We start from the raw sequence: 23219 nt of genomic DNA on the forward strand, positions 1-23219 counted from the left end.
ATGCCAGAGGAGCAAGGGAAAGACATCAGTGTACGAGTTGCTCTTCGCTCCCGACCTCTCATACCCAAGGAGGTGTCAGAGGGATGCCAGCCATGTCTGTCATTCACACCGGGAGAGCCACAGGTGGTCCTGGGCAAGGACAAGGCCTTCACCTATGACTACGTCTTCAAGCCGGAGGACCCACAGGAGATGGTGTACAAGAGGGTGGTGGATAATCTTGTTGATGGTCTCTTCAAAGGTCCGTGTGAATTTCAGGAGTGAAGTTGGGACACAATTTGAGTAATGCCATTTAACTTAGATTTAAGTTAGAAGCCAGGTTAGAACTGGTTTGATTTGACCTTCAGGTGTTGACTGGCAGTAAGAGTTATATTTGAGGATGGAAAATAGAGTTTGCTTTGTACAAATTGTGTATGATTAAAGTCTATTATATTACTTGCTAATCCGATATTATCTTCATTGCAAGTTTTTGGTTTCAAATTGAAGTTTCACAAGCTCTGTAGATAGTAAGACCTACAATTTTGTTAGAACTAAATGATTGATCCATGAGGTGTAGATGTAAGGTTGGTGAAGTAAGCCTTTACTATATTTTGAAGTTTTTGAAACTTTCTATTTCCATTTTTAGATAGAGGTTTGGATGGTATTGGTTTGGGAATCTGATGTTAAAAAGTATTGATTGTCATTATTATTGATGAAAGAGATGCATATGAATGCAAAAGGCATGTCGAGCTGCCCCCCCCCCCCTCCCCCCCATTGTGCTCTTGCTACCAGAACCTCATACACTGCAAAATATCCTGGATGGATTATCTGTCATACTGTAAGTGAACAGTGATGCAGATTATTGTGCATGTAATCTATCTTACAATTTGTATATCCATGGCAGGCTACAACGCCACAGTCTTAGCCTATGGCCAGACAGGCTCTGGAAAGACCTACGCTATGGGCAATGCCTACAACATGACGGACGAGGTCAACATGGGGGTCATCCCAAGGGTCATCAGACGGATATTCCGTGACATTGAGGAGAAGAAGGACGTGGAAATCATCCTGAAGGTGTCTTACCTTGAGGTGAGCAGTCATGAAGGCCAGGGGTTACTGTCATATCAGGCTGACTACTCTTCTCTTTAACCTCACAAGAGTAATATTCCACTGGTAACATGATCAATGTCTTTTGTTTGCAGACATTACAAATGTTCGTCAGATATTATTTTTGTTGGTGCAAAGCGCATTTGTTTCAAGATCTTGTCATACTGCAGCTGCAGTGTATAGAGCAAACTAATCCTGACACAGATATTTTAAAATCAAAACTTGACAAAGCGTGTATGCTTTGTCAAGTAGGCTCAAATTCACTCAAATTCTCTGCCAAAATCTGTTTTTCATAGCACATTGATCAGTCTTGTGCTTCTGTTATCTTTTTGACATTAGGTACAGTGATATGTAAATGTATATCCGATCTGTGTCAAGGCTGTGATTTGTTGTGTCATTGATAAAATGTTGCCAATGCATATATCTTAGTAGGCATTTCATGGTGAGCGAATCCGTCCATGCAACCTTTCTTTTGCGACATGCCTTTAAATGACAAGTTCAAACAATTTTTTTCTTGAAGGGGGGGGGGGGGCTACCTCAACAAACTGCTAATGAATACAATGTAGGTCATGCCAAACACGTCACAAACAAATGATAATTTCTGCCAACATGTAAGCCTAAAATTTCAAACACATTGACCATTGTTCTAAGCTCTATACATCATATTGCAGTGTGACAGGGCCTTTGCAATTTACAGACTCACTTAGACTGAATATGAAACATTTTGGAGATTACAATATAAGACTCTTTGTTGCACTATTTTTTTGTAATCAGCTTTTCTGTTATTGACTATTGAAACTTACATGACTTTGTAAAAAAAATAAAAAGGTTGAGTAGCCTTTATAGGAACAAGCAATGCTTTTAAGTTCTGGTCGTATTTTCCATAAGTATTTATGCTATTGGGAGGTCAGAATTGCTTTCTGTCAGTAAAACAACTGTCCTAATTTTCTTTTTGTTCCCTCTCCTTTTTCTGATGATGAATTTACTTTTCTCAGATTTATAAGGAAGACATCAACGATCTGCTCATGCCTCAGAAGAAAGAGTCACTGGCCATCCGAGAAGACATTGCTGGAGGAATCAGGGTAAGCAGACTGTACTAAGTGGTTGGTGAGACAGTGAAAACAAGATCAGGCATTCTCATCCGAAAATGACTGATGACTGGCTTTGAGCTAATCTAAATGAAAATAAGCCCATTAAAGGACAAGTTCACCTTCATAAACATAAGGATTGAGAGAATGCAACAATATTAGTAGAACACATCAGTGAAAGTTTAAGGAAAATTGGACAATCGATGCAAAAGTTATGCATTTTTAAAATTTCTGTTTTGGAACCGCTGGATGAGGAGACTACTACAGCTTGTGAGTCATATGCGTACAACAGTATAAAGAAAATATAAAGAAAATTCAACATATTTTCACTTTTTTCGCATAATAAAAGAGCACTTGACTTGCCTCTTTCTAAAGGCAGGGGGAATAATATTACCCATAACATTTGTCGGTAACGAGTCGGGGGAATGTGTACTTTTTTCATATGATGAAATTTTGTGAAATTCTCTTTATATTTTCCTTATATTGTTGTACGCATGTGACATCTAAGTTTTTCACACACTGCAGTAGTCTTCTCATCCAGCGGTTACTGCACAAAAACTTCAAAAATTCATAACTTTTGAACGGATTGTCCGATTTTCCTCAAACTTTCAATGATGTGTTCTACTAATATTGCTACATTCTCTCAATCCTTATGTTTATGAAGGTGAACTTGTCCTTTAAAGCTCCGTTGGTCATTTCATTCATGGCAAACTGGATTTTGAAGTCACACAAACCTAGACCAGTTCTTGCCTGGTAAAATATGGAGTAGCCCTTCTTGTATTACCCTTTTGGGTCTGTGGGGCAAATACTTTTTGCAACTGTGCCCCTTTTGCAACTGTGCCCCATCATCATTGTTTCAAGTTTTGCAATATTTTGATAGTATCATCTGGTGATGACACTTCTGTAGCATCGATGGTTTTGAAATGACCTTCCTTTTATTTGTTTTGTTTTGAAGGTAAATGTATCATATTAAACCAACTTCACATGATGCACTGTCTATAAAGTAGCCCCTTAGTTGATTTTTCAACAAGACCATAACTACTCAATGTCTCCATGGTCAGCTGTTTGCAGCTTTATGATCACAGTTTCTAAAGTGTTTTGTCTCAATTTCTGGTTGATGAATAATAGGTTGCTGGCCTGTCAGAGGTGGTTGTGGAAAGTGCAGCTGACATGTTCCGTTGCCTGGAGAAGGGATCTGTTGGTAGAACAACAGGCTCCACAGCCATGAACCTACAGTCCAGTCGTTCCCATGCCATCTTCACCATCTATGTTGATCTCCAGCAGAAAGACTCAAGGTGAATATCATAGTACCTAAGGGATATCCATTTATCCATCTTTTCCATGTCGTACTAATTTTGACCTCATTCTTTTTTTTTTTTCAACTCGTCACCTGCAGCCACAAACCCTGCAGCAGTTTTCAGATGTGCCTTAGATTTGTTTAATGTTGTAAAGATCAATATTCAAATTGTCTACTCGGATCTCAACATTTGACAGTGAATAGTGAGCACATTTTGTTGATAATTAATGTACTTTTTATGGTGATTGGAAAATAACTCTTATTCTCTCTGAATTCATCAAGAAATTTATTCCTTCTGAGAAGGTACATAAAATCACTGGTTAATGACAACATTGTTTCTGTCCGTATCTATCTTAAAACCTGCTCTGCAGCGAGTCCTGCTGCCATGCCAAGTTCCATCTGGTAGATCTGGCTGGGTCAGAGCGAGCTAAACGCACCCAGGCCCAAGGAGAACGGCTAAAGGAAGGTTAGTCACATATGGGGTAGTCAGACTCTGTCCCATATGGAAGTAAATGATGTTGTAATGGTGCCATAGTGTTCTGTTATGTGCAGAAGAGTATGACGCTAGAAGGAAATATACGGGACTTGATTTTATCTTCTTTTTCTTTTGAGTTTCAGACATGTTTTTCCTCCATATGAGAATATTTTAAACTTGAGAATGCATTTCTGCATGCAGTTGTATACTCACTTTACCCATTGACCTCTTGAGCCTATTCTGCCAGTTACAGGACTTGACGTCAGCGGTGGCCCGGGGCCACTAAGAATTGATGCTGGGCCACCAAATTTCCAAAAAGTTTATCTCTTCAGGGCGTGATCAAGCAACTAAAATTCAAAATAAATTGTTATGTTTCATTTTATTGTGGGTCAATATATTTCTTTCTCAGGCCACCAAAATTTCAATTCAAAAGATTTCAGCGGCCCAAATGGGTCACCAGAGGAAAAGTTTGTGTCGAGCCCTGAATTAGACATGAAACATTTTTATTTGACTGTTTCTTGATTACATTTGTTTTTAAGGCATTATATTTATTTGTTTATTTACATTTATTGTAAATCATGGAACACATTTTGAATGAAGCAACATAGAACGTTTTGTCATTTTGTAAACTGACTTCTGTTGTGCATTTTGCCCCTCTGATCAGGTATTAACATCAATCGGGGGCTGCTTGCCCTTGGTAATGTCATTAGTGCCCTAGGAGATGAAAATGGCCGCAAAGCCCACGTCCCGTACAGGGACTCAAAGCTCACAAGACTCCTACAAGGTAAGAATACAAAGCTGCAGGTCTTTGTGGTGTTGTCAAGCTTACACAAATGATAAACATCTCCCTTTCACCTGTGAGCTTGAAATCCTGTGAAACCGAGATATGCTTGCTGTCACTGCCGGGTAGTAGAAACCAAATTTTGCTGATTTTGATCCTTAAGCATTGTTCAGTAACAAAACATTTCAAAAAGGAAACAAGAAGCTGCTACGTACCAGCTGATACACTTCATAATTATGCTGTGTCTTATTCTGTTTCATTGAAATCGTTTGTATCCTGGTGTATGTGAACCACATATATTTCCTTCCAATGTTCCAGAAAAAAACATAGATTACATGACACTAGAATGCTTTGCTTGTTTAACTTAGTCTGCTCCAGTTGAAAACTGTTTGTTATATCAATGTCCAGACTCTCTCGGCGGTAACAGCCAGACGGTGATGATTGCGTGTGTCAGTCCAGCCGACTCTAACCTGGAGGAGACTCTGAACACACTCCGCTATGCCGACAGGGCCAGGCGCATCAAGAACAAACCCATCGTTAACAGAGATCCACAGACAGCAGAGCTAGCCAGGCTTAAACAGCAGGTGAGGGGTGATGACTTCACTCCATGTTGTGGTGCCAGACCCTTCGAGAGTGATAGCGATTGAGCCACTGATGGGCCAAAAGTAGATTATTCTGAACACATTGACAAAATGAATGGATGATTTTTCTTTTCTTCTTTATCATTATGAAATGGAAGGGGTAGCCCTCTTTATAGGCATGACTTCATATAGTTTTCGATACTCATTGCTACATACAGTGGACCCCCATTATAACAAAGTCCTCCTGACCAGCAGTTTTCTTTTGTTATATCAAAATTTCATTATAACTGAACAAATAAACAATAGAAATATATCTAGAGTGGATAATGTTGCAGCCTGAATTTTTACTTTTACGTTGTAACCACAATTTTGTTAAAAGCGTGTTCATTATAACAGGAGTGCACTGCATTCCATACATAGTTGTATTGTAATGTTGACTGATTTCAACCTCATAAAGATTATTGAGAGGTCCTTGTTTTGAAATTGTTTCTGTGCAGGTCCAGCAACTCCAAATTCAACTACTTCAAGGCAAGATTCTCAATGGAGAGGGGGTACCGGGCGGTCTAAGGTAAATGCATGTCTGTATTCATTTGATAGCATTGAATACCAGTACTAATGTCACAATAATATTTTATTAATGGGCAGAACTTCTATTGCATATGGTAGCCCTTTGTTGTTCACATGTAATTGTTTTGGTAGCAGAATTTTCAAAAGCTTCCTAAATGCTAATTTAACATCTGATATTTAGATTGGCAACACATGTTAAGGAGGTGAAAGATTCTGTTTCCCTCTTGAGTTGGCAAATTTTTGCAAATATCTTTTCTGATCTTTTGCAGATTTAATGGATTTACTGTCTGTTCCATCTATGCATTTCCCCAATATAAGATACTGTATGCAGTCAAATTCAGAGAAGCCAAGTTAGTGAATGCAAGATGGTAATTTCAACCGTAAAACAACTCCAGGACTTAATTTTGTTAACGCATAGAGGACGGGCTTTTCGCTACAACACAAATTTCCCATAGACACTTGCCGAGTATACTTAGGACTTGTCCTCAACGGGTTAATGGTGGAGGAGCTGATGAGAAGTGTGTTGAAAATCAAGATGATTTTCACTCACATCATTTATCTCCTCATCTACTATGACTTTATCATTTTTTCCCCTTTGATCTGTCCAGCCTGGAAGGCAGTGCTGACCTGAGAACATTGTTGGACAGAAACAAGAAGTTGGAGGTAAATATATAGAACAATATCTATGTCTTATTTGAGTGTAAGGCTTTGCATGAAGAACTCAAGTTCAAGATTAATCCACATCATATGTTATTCATACACTTCATCCTTTCATTTGTTCTTCAATATTGGAAAGCTCATGGGTGACTAACATGTGTATTGAATACACTGCTCGTAATGCAACACAGTGAGGAACTCCCGTTACAATTTCATGCTGTGATGACTGCACTCATTGAGGATTTAGTTTAATTTTATTGAATGATAGATAATTTCAGTGGACATATCTGCTGCTGTTTGATGAGCATTTATCATCTCATTTGTTTTCCACAGGAGGAGAATGGCAAACTGTCACAGGAACTTCAGGCATCTGTGGACCAGACTACCCAGCTCTGTGAAAAATTAATCCTGGTAAGGTCTTCAATAAGGACAGGTTTCTTCTCGCCAACTCGCAATCTCTCTGGAGATTGATGACAATTTCTGGTTTTGCAAAGTTTTCATGCCATTTGTGCTGAATGTCGTACAGGTTAGCGGGAAATGCATTGCAGTTCAAGTACAAACTTGACTTTTTAGTCTTGAGAGGGAGGATCATATTAGTTGTTTGATTTTGGGTTGTGTATGCTGATTTGTATTGTGGCCCATGTTTGTAATATGACTGTCATCCTGTGTATGATACAGACTGTAGATTCAAGTGTACTTGCTTACAGATGTGCTATATGTGCCTGCCAGAAAATTGATGCCAGGAAAGTCCACCTCGTGCTTGAGGGGTTGCATGTTTAAACAAAATAGGGCTACTTTCATCTATTCGTGTTGAAGGGCCTTTACCTTACATTCTTTTGACTGCTAGTTTGAGATAATGGAATTATATGTGTTTTTGGATGCTTTTTTAATGGTTAAAGATCATGGTGGTATGTTTGCTAAGGGTAGTACCCTTCTCTTTTCCTGGTGGTGATCTTGATAACACAAAAATAAAGTGTTGAGCATCCATTTAATTTTCTATGTGCTTGTTGTCACTTCCCCTTTCTTTCTTACCTATAACAATGCAGGATAAAAGATAATAATTGATTACCTGGTATGATACTTCTGTCTTTACAAAGGCTGAGATGTCCAAAGACAAACTGCGTCAGAAGCTGGAGGAGTTACGGGCCAGGGCGGACATGAGCATCGGAGCCCTGGACATGACGGTGACCGAGGAGGGCCAACCGGACACAGCCAAGGTCCAGCAGCAGCTGGGATTCATGAAGGACCTCCAGAAGAAGATCCAGGAACTCCAGGCAGAGAACCAACGGGAGGACGATAACGCAGAGACATTATATGGAGACCCAGGCTCTAGACCAGCGGTGAGTGGGGGTGTAGATCTCTTCTACCTGTTGCTGTATTCACTATATTGATCCAATCATGCCAACTTTCAAAGGCAAATGACCAAAGATTGTAGTTTCCAGCTTTTCCTCTTATTACAGAAATCAAATTTCCCTATTTCAGTATGATTCCCTTACATTTATATTTTATGAAAAATTCATCAAAATGAATCATTGCTTATCGTTTATATGAATATTCTGTGGCAGAGTAAGATTTCTTTTCTCTGATTCAGCATGTCCAGTCTGTGAATATACAGCATTATTAGAACAGAAGTACAGTCAACCCACCATCTTAAGTCAAATCCAAAAGTACTTTGAGTGCGGTGGAATCATAAATTTTCTGTTTGTGCATTTGCAGCGTAAGTTTGAAAATCTGGACTTGTCACTTCATCAGAACATTAGCACCAGCACAGTTTTTTGGATGCTGTCAGGAATGGCAGAAGCAAGATAATGTTGATGTTGGTGGCAACTATTAATGACAACATATTTTGTGTTGTTAAATCAAGATTGCAAGACAGTTTATGTCCTTGCTTTGAACAATTCTCGAGCGCTACACAGACAAGTGATACTCTTGTATTTCGTTAATGGTTCACTTTCGTCCCTTGTCCCCATCATCCCATCAGACTGCCACATCACCAACAAACGGTGACTCTTCCCCGGAGGGCCAGCCCAAATCCGAGGGCGAAGGGACGACCACACCGGACGTGACCAAAACCCACACCCTGCGCCAGGCGGCCTTGAGTAGGGAGCTCCACGAGCTGAACCAGGCCCTGGCCATGAAGCAGGAACTGGCCCAGAAGATGGGCCAGAGCGACGAAAAGATGGCGGTCATGAGAATTCAGTACGAGGTGAGGAAAAAAATAAACAACATGGAGAGAGGAACAGGAGAAAAAAATCTAGTCTCCAGATAGAAGAAGCATTGTGCAATTACAATGTATTTCTAGGCATTGGTGTCTTGTGGTCAACTTTAACCAGTCTCTCTGTTGAAGAAGATTTTAAAAACATTGCTATTGATTGATGACCGTGAACCATATTGAATGAGAGCTTTAAATACAAAGAAATCTTTCAGAAGAAATTTATAGGATTGTTGGTCAATGGTGATCAAGAAATTAAACAAAGTAAATGCTCTTTCATATTTAATGTGTTGTAATGTTGGCTTCTTGCTATAATTTTGTGCCCATTTTCTGAGAAAGTGATTAATTACAGTGAACATGGGGTACATGAATTTTATAAATGACTATTATATGTAGTTACTATAAATCATGCTTTAATGGGATTTTACTTACAGACCACAATGAAACAGCTGGAAGACCAAGTCAACACATTGCTCAGGGAGAGAGATACGCTGAGTCACGAACTGACAGCCACCAAGGCCAACTCAGCAAGCAACAAGTAAGTACAGTGCACTACCGTTATAATGAACACAGTTATAACGAAATTCCGGTTACAACAAGGTAAAAATTCAGGACACATCATTATCATGTATTTTTGTTCTTTATTTGTTCGGTTATAACAAAATTTTAATGTAACGAAAAACAACTGCCGGTCATGAGGACTTCGTTTTAATGGGAGTCCATTGTATTTTCAACACTTACAAATTGCTCAATTACATTGTCAACCACAATGTACACCATATAGTCTTCAGGGATTCCTACCAACACAACAAAGACATCATAACATTAAACCCTGTGACTTGATTTTGTGTATTCTGACCTCAATTTTGCAGATGTATGATTTGTGCATCGTTTCACCAACTCATCGTTTCTTGTGCTTTACTAGCATGTCATGTATAATTGATCAGATTTTCAAGTAATCATCAAATATGTGACATAGTTTTGGTATCTTGCCTTTGATGTATGTAGCATGCAATACAAAAGTAGAAAAATGGTGAGTTTTTGTTTCAGAAGTATTTGATATAAGATATGAAACATAAAATCACCTACAAATCAGTACATGTAGTCAGGAGAATTTTTTTAATGGGGTACAGTGGAACATTGTTAACCCATTGAGGACAAATCTCGAGTATATACTCGGGACAGGTGTCTATGGGAAATGTGTGTTGTAGCAAAATCAGCCCATCCTCAACAGGTTAAAAAGAGGTCAGATATTACGCAGCCCTCTTTATGTAACAATGTGATTTTCCAGGTCCCAACTCTTTATATTTCTGTATTTTATGAGAAACCTGATGTAATATTAGGCAATTGTCCTTTTTTTTTTGTCCCTGTTATAACAAGGTTTCACTGTATAAAGCTGTAATTATCATCCTTTTCTCTTCCACACCCCAAAGACTGAGTGAACAGCGCCGAAAGAGACTCCAGGAGCTAGAGGCTCAGATCGGAGAGCTGAAAAAGAAGATTACTGCGCAGTCCAAACTCATCAAGTTGAAGGAGAGGAGTGACCTTACAATCAACAAGCTGAACACAGATATAACAGTGAGTATAATGGCAGCAAAACCTGTCTTCCTTCATAAACATACAACACGGAAGCAAATATTTATGGCTTTCTGTCCATGTTGTACGTGATTGTGCCAAGAAGTGTCTACTTTTACCATGTTTAGAGGTGTTCATGACTTTATGTATGAGTTTACTTGTCATTTAAAATGACAAATACCTATCATGTAAACACTGGTGATCATGGCTGTGTACTGTTGCTTCCCTCAGTCCATGAAGCAGGCCCGAGTGAGGCTGATGAAACAGATGAAGGAGGAGACATCCAAGTTCCAGCAGTGGAAACAGGCCAAAGACAAGGAGGTCTTACAACTGAAGGCAAAAGTGAGTAACTGTACCACACAAAACTTTCAAATACAAGCAAAAATGATTGCTGGTTGTACCAGTGTTCATCAAATTACAGTCAGGGAATAATTGTAATGATTAATAATTTAATAACTCAAATTTGATTAGCAATTTCAGCTGATGAAAAATATCTTCAATGATATCCTGTACAATTCTATGTAAGAAAACTGCTACACAAAAGTTAGTTTGTGTAGCAGTGGTGTAAAAATCCATAGCAAATTGTGATGCGATGCCGGGATAATTATTCCCTGGCAGTCCTTAAGTGCTGGTATAAAAGCAGGTGCTTTTCAGATTTTTTTCTCTGTTTATATGTTTCGGTTGCAAACCATGTGTATATGCTTGCATACAGTTGATAAATTAAACCAGTGTAATCATTTTCAGTCTGCACTGTGTTCACCCATTTGCTATCAGACAGGTCTTCATGTGTGTGATCATGACTGATTTTTCTTGTTAACCAAAGTATTTATGACATGAATGCCAGATTATTGTTTAACTAGAGTTCACATTGGTATTAACTCATCAAAGAAGCCACATAGAAAGATGTGCAATTCATATGTTCCGGATTGTTTGGTTTCTCTTATTGAAGGACCGCAAGCGTCAGTTTGAGTTCGTAAGGATGGAACGGCAGCATGAGAAGACGCAGAATGTCCTCAGACGTAAGATGGAAGAGGTGAGATGAAATGTCTGTTCTTGTATTCTTTCCGCATTGCCCTACTGTCTAACAACAAAATCTTCAGCAAAGTATAGTCGATATGATATCATAAATAATGATGTGACAGTCCTGTGGGTAGTTAGTAACCCAGTTTGCATAATTGATTTTACATCTTCAGATTAACAGATATACACAATTTACTGCAGTGTTCTAGATTGTATATTTCATGTCATGATATGCCTATTTTGTGTATCTTATGTACATGCTATGTGTATTTTCTTTCTTTGCTGAAACAAACTCACAGAATATGCACATAGAAGTTTTATTTTAAATCTTGAAAATTAAACAGATATGTTTTATTATACAAGATTATGCATTGAAGATGAGATGGAAGGTGAATCTTCAAACAGGAATTAAGTGTCTATTCAATTTTGCTAATTTGCTGCCAATGACAGGCGTCGGCAGCCAACAAGCGTCTGAGAGAAGCTCTGGAGAAGAAGAAGACTGCCAGGAACCAGAAGGATGGAGGCAACCAACTGGAAGGCATGGGAAAGAGAGTAAAGGTAAGCTGGCAATATTCCTACCACACAGGATATTACATCACCAGTAAGGTGATCATTAATATTTCTTTTGTACTTGGCAGGTTTTTCTCAGATTGTTGTGCAAATGTTACCTCTGAATTGCTAATGTCAGTCAAAACCAGTTTTGGAGTAAATTTATTGTCTCTCACCTACATAGAATCTAGAACATAATTATATGAACTCATGGATAGATCTGCTCAACAGGCAAAGATGTATAGCTCAAGTTCACAGTAAACAGATAAGTTATACAGAATGCATCATGTTCTATGATACACCATCCTTTCTCAATGAGCAGACTTCAGGATAGTTCATTATTACCGGGGCTCGACATTAGCAGTCGCCTGATGGCTCGGGGCCACTAAAATTTGGTGTCAGGGAACCAAATTTATCTGATGGGACGACTAAGATTCTACATAGATTGTTACTCTTGCTCGAACTCGGGCCACTACATAACCTTTCTCAGGCCACCAAAATTTTAGATGAGAAGATTTTAGTGGCCCAAGTGGACCATCAGACAAAAAGTTAGTGCCATGCCCTGATATTACAGGCATTTGTTCTTGTCACCCCTCCATTGTAAACCGGTGGTAATGAACTCTGAAATTTGAACTTCTGCCCCTCAGTCATGGATCGATCACGAGTTGGAAGTAATGGTCAGCGTGAATGAAGCCAAGAGACACCTTGGGTCACTCCTGAATGACCGCAAGCTGCTGTCCAAGGACATCCGAGAGCTGGAGAGTGGTGATATGACTCAGCCAGCCTGCAAGGTATTCTTTTTTTTCACAGTTTTAGTTATTTGTATTCAAGTAATTGTGGCTATAGATTTTACAGTTTTGTCACTTTTTAACTCCACCTTTAGTCAGTTTTATTCAGTGGCACATAAATAAACCCTATAGCTATAGCCACAATTACGAAAATTACTGCATTTTCATGTAGTACTCATTCAAGAAGCTTAAAAGCAAATATGTTCATCTATATGACATTAAATTGGTCCATATGTGAAATCATAATTTCTTTTCAATCAGTAATATTTCTGCCCAAATTGGATTAAGTTTAGTTTTATCAAATTAATCACACTTTTTTTTAGAAGGGGGGGGGTCTGGTTGTGATTTTGGTTCATTATAATTCAGGAGCCCTTTCTTTCAGTTTTCAATTCTCTATTGTTTGTATATGTCACTGGAGGAAAAATAATAATGTACACATCTCCAATGGATGCTTTCACCACTTCTGACTTAGATAATCATGTGTAACATTTCAGCATTTTCAGGGGTAAATTGGAAATTTGTTGACTTTATCAGAAATATTAGGAAGGTCAGTTATCATATATGAAGATATATCTGAATATAATCTTATATGAACCTAATATACCAATGGAATGTACATATGAAGGGTTTGTTTGCAAAAACCAATAAGTCCATATTTGCCAAATGGAGATATTTGCGATTAAAGGTCAAGAAAAATAAAGAGAATAATAAGAAAATTTTTGCTTCTTTTGACCATAACTTCAAAAATGTACCTTTATATGTAGTGACCAATATATCATTTAAAAGGTATTATTGTGTACAATATAAAAAAAGAGACCGTACTTCAAAATCTTCAAAAATGGACTTATCGGTTTTTGCGAACAAACTCTTCACATGGAGAACTACGTTAAGTAATCCCCCCCCCCCTTTTTTTTTGGTAGAAACTGAAGGGCAAGTCGGTGACTGCGAGACTGACTGAGCTCAACTCGGAGATCGAGCTTCGCAACGCCCAGATCTCAGACCTGCAGCAGAAGATAATGGACGCCGATCATGGTAAGGCTCCTTTATCCTTAGTGAATTTATGCTGATTAAGATAAATCTGTTTTATGCATGAGTGAATACTTTCACCAATTTAATTTCTTCTTGAATTTGTAATACAGTGGACTCCCGGTATAACGAAGTCCTCGGGACCGGCAGTTTTCTACCATATCGAAATTTGTTCAAACAAAGAGCCAGTAATGTTGCAGCCTGAATTTTTATTTTGTTGTAACCAGAATTTCGTTATAACCTTATTTGTTATAATGGGAGTGCACTGTATTCAACATGTGCTTGTTCCTCCTGCTTTTCTCCTTTGAAAGATGTCTTCTGTTCTGTTTTTCTCTGTGTCCTAGATGAGAAGTCTCAGGCAAACAAGTGGCAGCACATCACCAGTATGCTGGAAGCTAAGTGTGGGATCAAGTGGCTCATGGAGTCAGTAAGTCCCTCGTTTGATTCAAATCAGTCTTAATTGTTTCACTTGTCCCTCGCAAATGGCGAATGCTGCAAAGCCAGTGAAACAAAACCTGTGAAGTGTGCTTGTACTATTGTACCTGAATTTAATTTCTTCTTGAATTTGTAATTACGTCCATTTTGTTAAAGTCATTGCACATCTTGCTCTGAAATCAGTAGTGCTAAATCCTCAAAAGAGAACTGAATAGGTATTGCGGTAAGGACCATACACCTCACTCTTGTATGCGCAGTCTATTGCCTAAGCCGCTTTTGGTACTCAACAGAGATGTGTCATGGTAAGGGACCATTTTAAGCCACAAATGTGCTACAAATATGACTTTTGTCTCCACAATGCATTCCAAATTATGACCACTTCATGCTATCTTCATGAACCCATTGATGACTGGCTGATTTTGCTACAACACGCATTTCCCACAGACACTTGCCCAAGTATACTCGGGACTCATCCTCAACAGGTTGAAAAAAAGAAAGAAAGAAAGAAAGAAAAAGAGAGTTCTACTTGTCCATTCTACTTTATGGAGTGCATCTGTTATCCCCAGCTATAAATACTCAATTTACCTGATATGCTTGGCTCATTCTGTGTGTTGCTTGAGGTCCCTAGTCATACCATGCCCTCTAACCCTCTTATCTGCCTCTCCCTCACCCTGCCGTGATCCCCTTCCCCCACACCAGGCCGTGATGGCTCGCGTGGAGGTCGGCCAGCTGCAGAGCAAGATGACTGAACTCCAGTCGTCCATCGACGACGCGAGGGGCGATAAGGAGGAGATGGAGCAGGAGATGAGCGAACTGAAGATGGCCCACGAGCAGGAAAGGACACAGATACAGCGGGCTCATGAGGACAAGGTGAGACCGGTGTACCGGTGGAGCATGCGCATCCATAACTCACAGAGCTTTAAAGGCACAGTTTACCTTTGGGAGCAGTGATTTTAAAAATGTTTGAGATATCACATTTGAAGAATATGTGTAGGTCAGTTGTATCACAAAACATCCTACCATGTAAAAATTTTACAATAAAGCCTAAAATAAAAGGAGATATCACTATTTTTCTCAATAAACCGTAACTGTAGACGGTTTAGTCTAAAAACATCTTTATTATAATTATTGTTCACATTTTGTATGCTTAACAATACTCAACATTAATTATACTGATTCAAATTTTTACATTGGTTGTTTCTATCCCTAAGTCACATTTTAGAACTATTTTTGAAGCGCTAAAGCTGGGTTTTTATTTCATCTGCAAATGGTAGGTTATGCCTTTAAAGTCTCAATCCCTGGTTCTGTAGGAGCAGAAAACTTGAATATTCCTTGAAAAGTGCCCGATATCTTGCCCTCTCATGACCGTGGAATATAGATAGCCTCCCTGATTTGGGAATCACGTTGGCCCACAGGGATGAATGTGCCGGTGACTCGAGGTTTGCTCCTGCGGCAAATGCTCCAGTCACATTTTCTCCAAGGACTTAACCCTATTCTAACTGGGGGGGTCAAATTGACCCCCCCCCCCCTCCACGTTTCGCGCCACGATTTCGCAACGTGCAAAGATTTTGCCGCGTCGTTTCCCGACTTTTTTCATTGAAGTATCCCGCATATTTTGAGACCAAAATTGCGACGTCCGGGTACACCGTTTTGAAGTTACGTAATGTTTTGCATATGCATGTCAACCAAAAAACAGCTCAAATTCACGATATTGTGTGCAAATCCAATGCAAATTGTGTTTTTTGGTTAAATTGATATAAATTAGATTATTTCAACTTTTAATCATTGAAATTAATCAATTCTAGTGTAGATAAGCCTGAAAGAGTGCCTGCAACAAGTTTTGGCAAAAAAACAATAGAAATCAAAAGGTCGAAAAAACAATAAAATACATAAGAAATTAACAAAACAATAAAAAACAAAAGAAATTGATTTCGATTGCGCTATTTTTGTACTCCAAAATTGTGTGATGTGTCTTGAGGAATTCTGACACAAAAATTTAGCAATCCTCCAGTCTTTTTAATGGAGTTAAAGGTGAAAATATGATTTCATGCACAAATTTGCATAATTAATCTATTAAAAATAGAAAGATAATATTTTTCTATTGTATGACCATGTAATCTTGGAGTTGACATCCAGCTCTATCTTCAGGCAAAATTTCGCGGCGATCGTGCGATCGGCAGCCGAGATCTGAAGGGGGGGGGGGTCAAATTGACCCCCCCCCCCCCCCCAAGTAAAAACTTGGTCTCAAATAGCCCAGTTAGAATAGGGTTAAAGGGTTAGTGGTAAGGTTGTGATCTAGGGTTTTAGGTTTAGTTTGGTTTGAGGATTAGGATTAGGGTTAAGGTTTTAGGTTTGTTGGTAGTTTTTATGTTTGGCTTTGTGTGCAGATATTCCATGGGAGCAATTGTTGCAGAAGCAAATGTCATGGAACAGATTGTGACATACAAGTATCTCCCTGACAACTTCTTGGAACCTCCCTTGAATTCATTGTCTTATATACACGCATTTCAGTATTTTCAGCCTTAAGCTCATTTGATAAACAATGAAATCAATGCTTAATTGAGGGTAATTATAAATACATACACACACACACACACACAAATGGTGCAATGCTTTGATTCAATGTGAAAGTCACTGTGCTTTCAATACAGCCTGCAAAATTTAAGATATGCCACAGAATTCTGTACTTTATGACAAGAAGATCTGCTTTGCAAAATACATCTAACTTTGTATTCCTTTTTCCTTGACAAGGTCAGCCCACTCTTCCTTTTTCACTGAGTTTATACTCTGCATCAGCAATGAACAGTAGATCATCTATGTGCCCCCTTATGAAATAGCTCCTCCACAATCTTTTACTTTGGCACATAGATCCTGTACTTACTGACTCAGCTGTCTGTAGCCTCGGAGAAGGCTAAGGACTCCAGCACTCACACGCAGGAAAAGGACGATGAGAGTGCTCTTCAACAGCGCCTACACTTCCAAGTAAGTGGAGTGTCACATGACTAGTCTTACCCCAAGGCTTTCCCAGATGGCATGCTGTGAAATAGACCCCAGATAATGCTGTTAGTCAGCACATGTTAGCACCATCATTTTGAATTTGAACCTTCCTATTGAAAGTTCACAGGGTAATAAACCAAACAGCAGCACATCCTACAATCACAAACTGTTCACTCTCTTTCCCTTTTCAAATGTATATCGCTATATCGTCGCCTTCCGGGCAGAAGCCAAAATAGAATTTTTGTTTGTGACATAATTCGATAAAGTTTTGAAAGCTCGTTATCATTTGATGTAATCATTATTTTTTCGTGATTTTTCCGAAAGCGCAAGATGTAGGCCCTTCTGTTGGGCAGGCAACAAATACCAAAGAACATGGTGTTATGATCAGTCAGTGCATCAGCACTTTCAGTTGTAAATGTTGATCATTTTCTGTCCTTATAAGGGTGGTCATGAATTTTTTGAAGAGAACACCTGATGCAAATTATGCACTTCTCTCATCTACATCCCATTTCTTCCACAGGAGGAGCAGATAGAGGAACTGAAGACTATTCATGATCAGCTCCAGGACACCTTGCTAGAAAACAGTGAACTGAAGAAGGTGAGTGAAACTATGATGAGGACTAGACAGGTGTGCATATAGACCAGATAAGGGTGTTTTCTACCACATCCCCCACCCCTCCCATGCTTTAGAGATACATTTTGAATTACAATCCATTGCACAAGTGATATTTCTCCTGTACCTTTTATTTTCATGTAATCTACTTAGTGAAATTTGGAGGAATTTAGCAGCCCTAGCTGTAGAGGGCATATGGTTTTAAAAATTATTGAGTGGATGACCCTTAACCCATTGAGGACGAGTCCCGAGTATACCCGGGCATGTGTGTCTATGGGAAATGCGTGTTGTAGCAGAATCAGTCCGTCCTCAACGGGTTAATAGAATCTTAAGATATTTCATTTTCTAATGTAAATGTGATGTAAATACAGGTACAAAAAAAAAAAACAACCAAACAAACAAACCAAACAATAAATGAAAGAAAACAAGCAAATCGTTAGTTCACCACATTTCTCCAGAGTGATTGCAAATGTATTCCTCTCAAAATTTCCCACAACGGTAGTTCAAAGAATTGACTTCTTTTTCATCGACACATGTCTGTTCCCTCTTCTTCAAACAGCAACTGACAGTGGCTTCGTACCAGGGCAAGAAGTCTGCCTTGATGCCCGTACTAACTTCACCCGAGGCCTCTCCTCTACCTCCACCGAAACCTAAAAAGGTATGCAAACACCAGGCTCCCGAGATGTAATTTCTCACTCCCATCGGCTGATGAATCAGTAGTTGAACTGCCTGTGCCATCAATAGTGCCACAATACTGCCACATTTTGATCCTTTAAGACTTTCAAGCAACATGCAAAGGTATTACTCACAAGTTGCAGTTGATGATAACTACATTTTTTCATATGTAACTGTTACTTAATCTTGCTCTTTTCTGCCCAAGGTTTGTATTGTTTGATTTCTTTAACACTTAATTGGTTTGGATAACATTAACAATCAATACTTGGCAGAGTGATTCTAAATTCTACATTGCGATGAGGCAGAAGATTGTGTTCACTGTGCACAGATCTGCCAAGAAAGGCAACCATTGGTGTCTAGATAATTAAATCTGTATTATATTCAGAGTTATCACTGCAGTTTCTGAGAAAGGAAGGACCCAGATCGTCTACCCTGTCTTTTTTTCGTCATTAATCGAGCAAAAAGATTCAGCCCAATGGAAGAGACATTTCATTTGCTTCATTACATGCTACAGAGGTCCTCCATCATTAATCTTTGTGTAGAAAAATAAATGACATTGTTATCTCATTCCTAGTCATTTGGAGACTGCTTCCTGTAAATCACTGTAATTTAGATAAAATGGTATTTCATTTTGTGTCGCGACACACAGAAATCCACCGCAGCCAAGAAAGGCAATCAGCGTTACACAATAGAGGAATGGTTCAGTGAAAACGAACTGACAGACAGCGAGACCGAGTACGAGCCCAACGACTCAGACAGCGACTGGCACGAGACACCCCACGTCAAGCGGACGCGGAGAGTTGTTGCTCAGGCAAGGAGGTCTTCAAAGGTGAGAGAACGAACTGGTTTGAATCTCAACTCAGTTTGTGTCAAGAGTTTTCTTCACATTAGATACAGTACAGTTTGAAGATGACATTTCAACACCCATTCAGTCCTCATTATTTCTCAAACTATTCTCTCTGCCATGCATGATACGATGTACTCCTGTTATAACATGCACTATTATGGCAAAATTCTCATTACGAGTCGCCATAATGAAAATTCAGGCCCTGATATTATCATCTATACATCTTTAGATACTAACTGTTCAACTATATCAAAACTTTGATACAGTGTATAACAAAAAACAAACAAACAAATTGCCAGTCCCAAGGACTTTGTTATGGGAGTGGCCTATACTAGAAGGTGATGTGCTGATTAAACAGATAATAGGAAACGATCGACCGAGTAATTTATTATTCTTAACATTTAATTAATGTTACCTAATGGATGAAATATTTCAGCCACCTCACATGAAGGTAAAAAGCTCATCACTAAGATTATTGATTGAACCAGTGAATGTAAATGTTAGTGCCATAAACCATATCAAGCTACCTTGTACCATTCATATCATGCAAGCCAATACACTGTACTTCTTGCCTGGACAAGAGAATACAAAAGTCTCCCTGAAATGGAAACAATTTTCGCCCACTGAGTTGATTACACTGTAACACACAGGTATTGTCCTGATTTTTTTTTTTTTTTTGAATCTGCCCGACTTTGATGAATGAATGTGGGCAGCGTTAACTCACTGGTACTATTGTTCTCCGCTATCAGTCTGGGCTTTTGTGGAAGCGGTAATTGACCATCGAAATGTATGTTTGTCACGTATTCCAGCAGAACAGCAGCAATCAGTCCTGCGGCTGCAAGAGCAGCTGTCGCTCCCGGGTCTGTGGCTGCGTCAAGAACGGCCGGGGTTGCAGCGAGGACTGCCGCTGCGACGCCTCCAAGTGCGAGAACAGGAAGGATGGTGGGCCGGATGAAAATTCTCAGCCCACTGAAGCGGTAAGTCACATTGCATGAACAAAAGTCTGGTGTGTATACACATTGGAATATACACCACATTGGTTACCGTACTTTGTTGGTGGTGAAATGGGTTTTTCCATAAATACACAGGCATTTCAGTCATTTTCTTTATTAAAACCATAGTGCCATTACCACAGAATTTCAAATCCAACGAGACAAGTGAGAAGATTTAGGCCTTTGTACACTTCATAGAAATATTGGAACAATGAGATTTTCATTACTTCAGTATTTCTGGGAGTATGGATTATTTATCAGGAAATTTTAATGCACAATTCACTCTATATAGTGAGCTTCTTATTTCATTAACGCACAGTAATGACACTATAATGATAGTACAGTACTCTCCGCGTAATCGGGTGTCGCTTAAACGGGTACTCCATTTAATTGGGTAGTTATGTCAAAATCAGTTCCAATGCACATTAAAATTACCTGATAATCGGGGTGCCTCTCCGCATAAATGGGTAAATAATTTTCTTCTTATCTAATTTCTACCCACATTTTATTGCAGATATAACACTTCAAGAAATCACGAATGCCAAATTTTCCACGGCTAATCGAATTCTCTGCTTGATTTACAAAGAAGATCGATCATTTGGGGAGTGATTAAACATGAAAACACATGTACCAGTACTGACTTGCCACATGTAAACGAACATTACACATGTAGCTGGCACTCACAATTGCATAAACAGACAGGAGTTGAACATATTTGCGCTCCTCCCTTGCTCCGCAACAACATTCACCATACGAGAAGTTTGCAACAAAAATCAGGCCATGCACCAGCTCCACAATTTTGCTTTCCCCAGTCTTCTCATCAAAAAGTAACCCGACGTTTTACGTGACTAGTGCACGCAGAGACATGTTCATTACGGAAAATGCCTGCTTGTTAGCGAGGAGTCTAGCAATAGTCAAACGACAGAGTTTTCTGAAGACATATCATTTGTCTATAAAAAAGTGCAATTATTATTGCTCATGACTGAGCAAGTGTAAGGTATGCATAATGTGCCGTGCAAGCACGCGTGTTAAGCGGTGTAGATGTTTGGTGCAGTATACAATGGATGTACATACACATTGTGTGTGTGTGTGTGTGTGTGTGTGTGTCAATTGTGAATGAGACGTGTTCTTCTGTTAATCGGGTACTCCGCTTAATCGGGTAAGAAACGCTCCGCCCGAGCCTACCCGATTATGCGTAGAGTACTGTATCATGAGGTGCTCTGTTATGACCATACATGTAAAGGAGTTCCTGGTGCCTACAGGATATTCAAATATTATTTCTATGCAAGAAGCTGGGCTCATTTTATTGTGCATCAGTGTTCATATTAGAAATGTTTGACGCAAAGGCATAGTTTGATGCAAGGGCGTCGTATTTATACCAATTGAACAAACAAAATCATTGGTCTTGGCGTATCGTTTCTATGACTCATTTTCTCTCGACAGCTACGCCAGAAAAATTCCTTATGTCATCTCCACATGTGTAAAATAATGTGTTTTGTTGAGTTTCCTAGCCCATTAGATACACATCATGACAAGGATTTTCTTTTTGCCCTTCTTGCAGAATTCTAGCAGCACTACCATCAATAACAGTGATATGATGAACACCACCATTGTCCTGGACAGCAGCAGGACTGACACGGAGTCTCCGGACTCCAGGGACTTTGTTGCTCCCCCGCCCAAGTCGCGAAAGATCCTCGCCCCCATCAATGGTCCCACCAAAAATGCGCATCCTCTCCCAGCCAAACTGAAGAGAGAGAATGCCCAAGCGTCCTCCCGCAAGCGACCATCGGACTCCCTGAGGTCCGAAGGAATTGGAGGGCTGATCACGGAGGGGGAGCTGGGAATGAAGCGGAAGAGAAAGCTTCATCCCACCAATGGAAGCTTCTTCAAACCTCTCGCATGAAATCTAGTCGACTTCTCTTGAAAGCCAGGCAGTTGTGACCTGCATTTTTTTTTAGCTTCAGCATTCGAATGCTTACTCTAGAACTGTATAAACTGTATCGACCACATGACTTGAATTATGTGTGGATGTTTCTAAATTCCTAGGCTGCACAGACTTGGGGAAAATTTGGCTGCTGTGTGTGTTCTGCTATCTATATATCTTGTGTATTTGGGGATTTCCGTTTTCTGCTTTATAATACACACACCTACACATGAAAGAAAAAAATTGATTGGCAAAAACATGCAAGGTGGCATGTTACTTGCAATATTTGAACTTTGTCGTGAAGAGTTACTACTGAACATCTCACTTTAGTACCGTGGACTCCTGTCATAACGACGTCCTTGGGACAGAACAAATAAACAATAGAAAACATAGAGTGGATAATGTTGCGGCCTGAACTCTTACTCCGTTCTAACCGGAATTTCATGAATATAACCATGTTTGTTATAATGGGAGTGCACTGTATGCCAGTGGTAAAAGAACTGTCACAACCTTCTTTTTCAAACGCCAGTAGATTTTATGACCCTCATCAGGTATAGTCAAGTATGAAATGCACATGAGAATATCACTGTTCAGTACTCCTTTCTACTTTAATGTGTGTCATGGTAGTGTGTGTGGGACTATCGTAGCAAAATATAAGTGAGAAAACGGACAATGACTGATTATGTATCTATGTGAAGTTAAGCAAGGTGTAGGTGTACTCAGAAATCTGCAAAACAGAGTTTCTGTGCTCTTTTAGACTGTAACATAATGGAAAGAAATGCCGAAATACATTCCTGCACAGGTGAAAATGCTTTAAATAGAAAACAAACATCTTTTTGCATTAAATGTCATGATGTGTCAATAGCAAAAAATAAGTAAAAAAATATTCAACTGAATTTCTCACTGAGCAAAATAAGATTATGTGTACATATGTATATGGTCTTGCTGAATATAAATATTGATAAAAAGAAGGCCATTGTTTCATGGGTAGCATTATATAGATTATCATTACTTGCAGTATGAAAGGCTTTATTTGG

At 39.2% G+C, this 23219-nt stretch overlaps 1 protein-coding gene across 1 annotated transcript; it reads left to right on the forward strand.

Annotated features, from left to right (window-relative positions):
* Positions 1 to 22943, forward strand: LOC139724473 (chromosome-associated kinesin KIF4A-like). Its single transcript, XM_071635611.1, has 27 exons — positions 1 to 238; positions 881 to 1065; positions 2079 to 2165; positions 3300 to 3466; positions 3840 to 3934; positions 4608 to 4727; positions 5133 to 5308; positions 5803 to 5873; positions 6481 to 6535; positions 6863 to 6940; positions 7627 to 7869; positions 8511 to 8735; positions 9176 to 9279; positions 10175 to 10319; positions 10548 to 10658; positions 11266 to 11349; positions 11787 to 11894; positions 12533 to 12676; positions 13594 to 13705; positions 14044 to 14126; positions 14834 to 15004; positions 17003 to 17116; positions 17652 to 17729; positions 18304 to 18402; positions 19069 to 19224; positions 20094 to 20243; positions 21820 to 22943. The coding sequence occupies exons 1-27, from the start codon at positions 1 to 3 to the stop codon at positions 22159 to 22161; spliced, it is 3741 nt and encodes a 1246-aa protein (XP_071491712.1). The 3' UTR covers positions 22162 to 22943.
* Positions 22944 to 23219: the final 276 nt, after the last annotated feature.

This window comes from Diadema antillarum, unplaced genomic scaffold (assembly GCF_040938485.1).
Source record: "Diadema antillarum isolate AM-2024a unplaced genomic scaffold, OU_Dant_1.0 scf00000215, whole genome shotgun sequence".
In the NCBI taxonomy this organism is placed as follows: Eukaryota; Metazoa; Echinodermata; class Echinoidea; order Diadematoida; family Diadematidae; genus Diadema; species Diadema antillarum.

Bases quoted from the DNA above. Each gene is read 5' to 3' on its own strand.
- LOC139724473 (XM_071635611.1), top strand. From the start codon at position 1: ATGCCAGAGGAGCAAGGGAAAGACATCAGTGTACGAGTTGCTCTTCGC. The intron at 1,066-2,078 runs GTGAGCAGTCAT...TACTTTTCTCAG, and splicing joins TGAAGGTGTCTTACCTTGAG to ATTTATAAGGAAGACATCAA. The intron at 3,935-4,607 runs GTTAGTCACATA...CCCTCTGATCAG, and splicing joins AGGAGAACGGCTAAAGGAAG to GTATTAACATCAATCGGGGG.